This window comes from Micropterus dolomieu, linkage group LG06 (assembly GCF_021292245.1).
Source record: "Micropterus dolomieu isolate WLL.071019.BEF.003 ecotype Adirondacks linkage group LG06, ASM2129224v1, whole genome shotgun sequence".
NCBI lineage: Eukaryota > Metazoa > Chordata > Actinopteri > Centrarchiformes > Centrarchidae > Micropterus > Micropterus dolomieu.
Genome location: NC_060155.1, coordinates 25,508,630 through 25,516,671, shown reverse-complemented (window position 1 = coordinate 25,516,671; position 8,042 = coordinate 25,508,630). Strand labels below are relative to the sequence as shown.

Below are 8,042 nucleotides of genomic sequence, written 5' to 3'. Positions count from 1 at the left end.
AGCTTTGTGGTGTGCTGCTCGAAATTTAAATTACTATCAAACCAAACACCAAGGTTCTTTGCCACAGGCTTAATGTGATTTACTAGGGAACCAGCAGATGGCAGTATTTGATTTGCCATCTGCTGGGACCCAATGACCAGGATTTCTGTTTTGTCTGAGTTCAGCTGGAGGAAATTATTTGACATCCATTTTTTAACTTCACAAAGGCAGTTGTTAAGTGAACTCAGTATTCCAGGGTCTGTGGATCTGACGGGCAAGTATATTTGTGTGTCATCAGCATAAATATGAAAAGAAATGCCATGTTTATGGATAATATGTCCAAGGGGAAGCAGATACAAGGAAAACAAAATGGGTCCTAAGACGTCCTAAGATCATTTTTGCTGCTGCTTCTGTCTTTGTCCAAATCACGAAAATTCAGGCGACTTAAAAAGATTAGTTCTGTTGAAATTCACAAACGGTTTCCCTCGCAGAACATGAATTGCATATTGTAATAGAACTGTCTTCCTCTGAAACTGCAGAAAACATCCAAACCATCGACGTCATGCTTGCTTGGCTCTCGCTGTCTGCGTGGCTCTATCCAGGTGCAGCAATATGATGTCATGAGTGCGACAACAGCAGCTATGCAGGTTCAAGCATTGTTAGATTTTTAAAAATTACCGGCCGACATTTCATTTTTCGTTATAATTCGGATAAATAAAATATGATCAATATCGGATTGAGCATTATTGTGCTATTATTGTCCTTAATTTATCCCCTCTGTCATCTCACGAAGGACTTGTGGAAGAGACTCCTTTGTCTTTGTATGATGGCTCTTCAAACAAGTGATGACTTTTTGAACACAGTTTGTACTATATACAATCACACAGATATGTCATGTGTATGTCTGTGGGATTGTCGTCCCATCTAAAAAGAATTCTGCAGGATTGTGGACATCTGCTAAGTCATTAAATGGCTAATTTGCTTCTTGAATGTCCTCATTGTCTACTTTAGACAGAGGTCTGCTGCTTTAGACCAGTTCAGACTGACTCGGTGTACCAGAGGCTCTGTTCTGTACCAGCAGTTACAAGTGACCCATTGTGATGATCTGTCTGTGCACAGTCGAATGGGACAATCAGTCTTTGGTTAAACTGCTCACAGCTCATGGACACACGCAGCCTGTGATAAAGGGCCACAAGTAGATGTTGCTTAGCTGTGAAAAGTCACAAGCCTTAAATGTTGTTCTGTTACAACCAGGACACTAACCAGAGTGGCTCTTAGTGCTGACAGTCACATCAGTGACAAGCTACTGTATGTGTTTGTTCTTTCAGGTTCATCAAGTTTGCTGAAGTTTCGACCCTTCATCCACTCATCATGGTGGACTACTACCAGTTATTAGGAGTACAGAGAGACGCGTCTGCAGATGACATAAAGAAAGCGTGAGTTGATGGCTGAAAATGTTATATCTGATGCTCTGAAGCAGCCCAGGAGACATCTGCACAGCGATGCTACTGTATATATTACTTTGCCCTCCGAAGACCGTGACCATGCAGCTAATGAATGGCTGTCTTTAGGCTGGTCAGAAAGTCAAGTTAACAGAGCTTGCAGGGGTAGAGATTGGTAAGTGGACCTAGAGGCCAACCAATATGCGATTTTTAAGACTGATACCAGTTTTTGATATTTGAGGATTTTAAAATCCGATATCCCGATATATCGACTGATATTCTTCTTTTCAGAAACGCATAACTTAAACAAAGATTATCCCTAACACTTTTTATGTGTGGTTATTAGACCTCACCAAGTTAACATGACACAATGCAAAAAAATCTAACTTTTTTTATTGTTACAAATAGTACTTTGAACAAAAGTACAGCAGATTGCTGTGTTTTGTGGTGGGTTTGTTCCAAGCACTTGTGTTGCCAACAGGAGAGTTGCAGAGTGCCCTCTGGTGGACAAACTATGCAACGACAGCACTCCAAACATGAATGAAGGATCCATCTTCTTTCTCTCCTTTTTTATTTGTCATTTATCAGCTGTTGTAAACACAGATACCGATATATCTGCAATTAGCTCATTGGCTGATAATATTGGCACACTGATGTAATGAGAGCAGGACAAACTGCTCATTTCCAAATGTAGGCAGAATTTGATTAAAGCTGGTTTTGTTCTCATTCATGAGTTTGATCAACTCTCCTGTTGTGTTTGTTCCTCATCAATTGGTACCTTCCTTCACTTACATTTCGTTTTACATCCTTTTTAAATATTTCACACACTTATTTTTCAGCTATTTCTGCCAACAAAATGAGAAAGTACACTATAAACCTGTTAGTCGGTGTGTTGAAATGAACAGTTGTCCATGATTAAAAATGAATTTCAACATATTTAAAACTCATCTGCTGACACACAAATGCCAAAAAATATCTTTTTGCGTGGACAACACTGCTAACAAAGTGACACTGTGAGACAAACATTGTGTTTCCTCTGGCCGCTTCACAATAAAAACCACCGTGTGGTCCAGCAGCAGGGAATGTTGAGTTTGTATTAGCAGTAACTTAACACAGCTGTGAATGTTTTAGCAGTGACATAAAGTTACAGACGTAACTCTGGAGTACATGCTCCATTGTTTCCTCTGCACCTTGGGATACTACAATTAGTGAGGAAATTGTAATTGGAGATAAACAAACAAAATGACCCTACAGAGTGGAGGAGAACACTGCTTTCTGTTAGCAATATCCTGACAGCTAGATAAAAGTTCATAGGCACAGTATTTAAGTTCATTCAAGAAGCCATCACCTCCCCTCTCTCCTCGTGCAGGTACAGAAAGCTTGCCCTGAGGTGGCATCCCGATAAAAACCCAGAGAACAAGGAGGAGGCTGAGAAGAGGTTCAAGGAGCTCTCGGAGGCTTATGAAGTCCTGTCAGATGGTTTGTATCACAACTCTCTGTACAAGTCTGCAAATAAACTCCACACAGCAGCAGTTAATGTAGTGAAGCTAACACCAACAATACTGAGGGGACCAAAGAAGTTCAGAGAAAACGCACACTTATCTCTTCAGTAGTCCTTTTGTTCCTGACTTATGAGTTGGATTGTGCGCTATGTATATTCTACTTTTCTTCTTCCAGCCAACAAGAGGAGCATATACGATCGCTATGGTAAAGAGGGGCTGACGGGGAACAACGGCGGAAGAGGTAATTGCTTCTTTTAGAAATGTTTTTGTGTGCGAACGGGTTTTTAGTTTGACGTTAAGTGAACATGAAATTCCACAAAATTATGGCTCGTTTCTAATCTACTGCAGCTGAATACCAATGCCTTTTGGAAGAATTAGTGCATGTTTTACTGGAAAGATTTAGAGATAAAGTCATGGCCGAGGGACAAAAGCATTGCTTATTTGTCAATATTTTTAGCAAACCACAGAGTGAGCCATGTTTTCCTGCTCTCAGGATGTTGCCATTGATTGTCAGCAGGTTTTGTTGATTGTAAAGTGGCCAGCGTTTGGGGCCTACAATTAGCCAGGCTTTGTTCTCACGCAACTGTCTAACTCACAAAGAATAGTCTAGGGTTGGAAATTACAGCACCTAGGCCTAGCTGCAGACCAGTCTGTCAAATCACAACATTAAAACTCCAACAACTCGGCTTGCAAACAGAACTTCCTCTAAAATCTGTATATTTATTGAATAAGATGATTTATTCATCCCGTCAGTGTTTGAAGCAGTTAAACTCAGCGGCCCACGCCTGGTCCCCGAAATAAGAGCAGCACGCTCAAAGCTGATTTATGCCAAACAAACTTCTGTCCGACTGCTCCAGTCTTTCTTCCCGCTGCGGCTCACAACATCATTAAGGGCCTTTTTAAACTTCCCACTGAGATTATCAAAGTAGCAAATCATGTAAAAGCATAATACTGACTTAGTGTAGGCTTTAAAAAAAGTTTAGCTCATAATACAGCTTGAGACGCAGGCCAAATGCATCAAGTGTGGTTCCAACGAGCCATCAGATTAGGGAGTGTGTGTGTGCAGTGCTGGCAGAAGTGGCTGCTGGGTAATTCTACAGAAGCAGGGTTTCATGTTGAATGGGACAGATGGTGATGGGGGTGGTGATGGACCAGTGGATAAGACGCATGCCTTTGGTGTGAGAGACCCGTGTTCAATTTCGCAGTAAACCAATGTGACCCTGAGCAAGACACTTAACCCCTAGTTGCTCCAGAGGCGTGCGAGCAATCATAGGTCGCTTTTGAGAAAAGAAAGCATCAGATAAATGAGTTGATGTAATATGATGGCTGGACTGGTGAAAATAAACACTGAGTGGCAGTATTGAATGAATCTTTGCGTTGGGTCCAGGTTTACACTGTTTACATCAGTTTTCATTGACATGATGTTTCAGGGGGCCATTTCCACAACGGAGACCATTTCCATGAAGGCTTCACATTCCGCAACCCAGAAGACGTCTTCAGGGAATTCTTCGGTGGCCGAGACCCATTTGCAGACTTTTTTGGTAAGTCGTTCTATTTCAGTGTAGAGAAGTTGGTACGTCATTGGTGCATTTCCTGCTCCTCTTTTGATTTATTTTGTTCTCTGCCTCGTTCTCTAAGGTGCAGATCCATTTAGTGATGATCCATTTTTCGGCAGCGGCCGGCGGCACCATAATCGGGCGGGTCGCAGCCGGACAGGCGGCTCATTTTACGGGGGCTTTGTTGGTTTTCCTCCCTTCGGTGCTGGCTTCTCACCTTTTGACCCAGGTAAGACATGCACCAGTGAATAAAGAGCAAACACAAAAAAATGTTCCACTGCAAACCACACAAGCTCAAAGATGTTTGTTGCACACCACTTTCACCTGTTTAAAGAGACTGTCTCTCTGTCCTGGTCATCTCAGGCTTCGGGTCTTTTGGCTCTATGAGCACCATGGGTCACATGGGTCACATGGCAACCATGGGCAGTCTTGGGGGTGGAGGCTTCACCTCTTTCTCCACCTCCTCCTTTGGGGGGGGAGGTGGAGGCATGGGCAACTTCCGCTCTGTGTCCACTTCCACCAAGATCGTCAACGGCAGGAAGATCACTACTAAAAGGTACTGTGATATCGCAGTGACTGTGGCTTTAGAGACTTGGTCACTTTTTCTGCACATTGCAGCGGTATACATGTTCGGATTTCAGGGGAACATCTTTTTTTCAGCTGATTCTCACAGATGTGAAGTGAGAACAGCTGTTCTACACAGCTGTATAAACTGCATAACAACCAAATGCTTTTTTATCAAAACTGAGATCAGAAGCAAAGATTAGACCAAGGAGTGTGGGCGAAGTTTTGAAAATTACATGTCGAGGTTTTCACTTATAGTAGTGGCGATCTAGCAGTAGTGTTCATTTAAATCAGAACTGTTACATTTCTGTAACACCGCCAATACAGTTCAAGTCTGAATTGACGGCTGTCACATTAAGGTAAAGCCTACAGGAGGTTACATTATTAGTCCTTGCGCACAAAGAAAACAAAAACAATTGTTTTATAAACTCTAAAACACTTTGATGAAATACATTTTAAGTAGTTGAGGAAATACTTCCTACGCCGTAACAGCACGGAGGCCAAGAGAGCTCAACGCACCACATCTCAAGAAAACACAGCCCAATGAAGAATACATGTCCACCACTTTGACGGCACATGTGACACGAAGAAAGTTTGCTGCAAATAGAAAGCACATGCTCACGCTGCAACTAACAACTATTTTGATAGTCGATTAATCTGTCGATTTATTGAAACAAATAATCGACTATTGAGATTATGAATGGCAAAATTACACAATGCGTCTTATTTAGCTATCAGCTTTTAAATTAAACTTGAGGTTGTTTTAGGCATGTGCTAATTAAAAGTCACGACAATAAAATAAATATTTGTCAAAGTAGGAAAGGAAATAGACTAAATGGAAAGGAATAACGTCATGCGTTACATTTGCCGAATTTACAGGGGGGTCAATAATAACAATTTTGTTGTAGACATGCGCCTCACGCATAGACAGAACCGTTTTCTGTTCTTTAGAAAGTATGAAATTGTCCGGTGTTGTCTAATCTTGCGCACTCGGCAGCAACATGTTGCCACGAGCGATTCATCATTTATGATTCTAAAGTCAAGGCACATCTGGAATGTGAACGCAGCCGTCGTGTATCATAATTATGTGCTGCACTCAGCGCCATAATCAATCAATCAATCAATCAAATTGGAGAAGGAAACTGTATAGAAAACGTTACAGCTCATGACGTGAAGTAACACGGCTTTAACATGAAGCTAGCTCGCTAACTAGCTTACAGAGACGACGAGTCATCATCCACAGAGCAACAACGTTACGTGCCTCCTCTTCAGATGCTCCGGTGTTTCCTGGAAAGCTCAGCTTTGCAGACAAAGTTAATAACCTTTTTTGTTGAGTGAAATGCTCCCACACTTTGGAGGTTTTAGGTTGTGAAGGTGTTACTGCAGCGCTGGTGTTGTTTTAGTAACTTTACTGTTTACATCACTTTACTACGTTGAGCTGCCGGTGTCGTTACTGCCCGATGACGTCATGAACGAATAGATTTTTAAATTCGTTGGCTACGTCGATTAGTTGTTGCACCCCTAGTCACAACACAGCAGAAGTTTGCTGGAGACACAAAAAAATTAATGAACCACACTAGTATTTAGTAAAAGACTGTAGCCAGTATCTCCAGTAATATCAGAATCACAATGTGCAAACTAAAGCCAACATACCTGAGCCGAGGCCGTCTGGAGTGTCTGCATGCTCTTCATTTGCTGTTTTCTGAAGTTGCAGTGTCATTTTTCTTTCATTGATGCCAACTGCTTACAGTATGAGTAATGGGGAGAATGGTTAACAGCTATCTGTTAACCACTGTCAACCATAACAGATTGTGAGATAGCTGTCACCTTTGTGGACCAGGTGACAAATATCTCACAGGCATTGCGGCTCTTTCTCTAAGGCTACATCCACACTACTATGAGACTTTTGCAACGTTTGCACCTCCTGTCCAGACTGAAATGGCAAATCTGAAAACCTAAAATGGTGAAGTTTGAAAATGCTGCAGACCACGTTTTCCGCTTTAAAACGCCGGAGTAGCGTTTTAGTGCGTGTTGAACGGAGGATTTTAAAAACGATGACGCAGACGCTCACATCTGGCTTCCTGATTGGGTCTTATAAGTCATGCAAACCAAAAGCACAAATCTACTGACAGTGTTTTAGTGTTGGTATTTTTATTAAAATATTTTGTACATGAATGGCCAATAGATGTGCGTTTTCAGTCGTTTTAATATAATTCAGATGGAGATCAGTTCTGATACCACACGAGGATTTGGTTGAATTTTAAAACTTAGTAGATGTAGCCTAAAAGTCCTGACACGTTTGAATAAAGCCATTATAGAACATTACTCAATAGAGACGTCTGACTGACAAAAATAACTTTAAAGAATGGATGAAGACAGCAGTAATACAGTTTCCATGTCTTGAGTCTTCAGCAGACAGCTCCGTTTGTGCACCTTTTTAGGAGGATTTGTGTCAGTAAAGTTGACTCCAGCTTAAACCCATATGTACTTACTCTCCTCTTCCTCACGATGGCTTCCTTGCGATTTCTGTCTTCCACCAGAATTGTGGAGAACGGTCAGGAGCGGGTGGAGGTGGAGGAGGACGGGCAGCTGCGGTCGATAACCATTAACGGCAATGAGCAGCTGCTGCGGCTGGAACACAAATAAAGTCCGAAGCATCCCCTGCTGGAGAAGTGTTACCTCAGCACAAACATACCAACAAACTTGAGCTTAAAACAGAAGGAAAAAAAGCAACAAAACAATGTAATAATAGTGCTCTACTGTTGTTTGGATGTACATACTTAGGTTGTGTTTATTTCCCCTCATGTCCTCTCCCTGCTGACTCTTATTTGTTAACCTACGATTCCGATCAGATGAGTTGGATGCAGACTTTTCTATGCATTTTGTTCATGTATTTCTGAATTGGAGCTGTCCTTATTTTTTTGGCTCAGGGTGGTGTTATTGTTTTAGTGTTTGGGACCACAGTATTGTTTTGATGTATATGACCAGACCCCCCCCCC

The 8,042-nt window shown here is 41.8% G+C and overlaps 1 protein-coding gene across 1 annotated transcript; it reads left to right on the top strand.

Moving 5' to 3' along the window:
* Positions 1-505: 505 nt before the first annotated feature.
* Positions 506-8,032, top strand: LOC123972937 (dnaJ homolog subfamily B member 6-like). The gene is made up of 8 exons (XM_046052711.1): positions 506-626; positions 1,308-1,415; positions 2,791-2,900; positions 3,099-3,164; positions 4,354-4,464; positions 4,562-4,708; positions 4,843-5,035; positions 7,584-8,032. The coding sequence occupies exons 2-8, from the start codon at positions 1,351-1,353 to the stop codon at positions 7,687-7,689; spliced, it is 798 nt and encodes a 265-aa protein (XP_045908667.1). The 5' UTR covers positions 506-626; positions 1,308-1,350; the 3' UTR covers positions 7,690-8,032.
* Positions 8,033-8,042: the final 10 nt, after the last annotated feature.

Bases quoted from the DNA above. Each gene is read 5' to 3' on its own strand.
- LOC123972937 (XM_046052711.1), top strand. From the start codon at position 1,351: ATGGTGGACTACTACCAGTTATTAGGAGTACAGAGAGACGCGTCTGCA. The intron at 1,416-2,790 runs GTGAGTTGATGG...CTCCTCGTGCAG, and splicing joins GCAGATGACATAAAGAAAGC to GTACAGAAAGCTTGCCCTGA. The intron at 2,901-3,098 runs GTTTGTATCACA...TTCTTCTTCCAG, and splicing joins TTATGAAGTCCTGTCAGATG to CCAACAAGAGGAGCATATAC.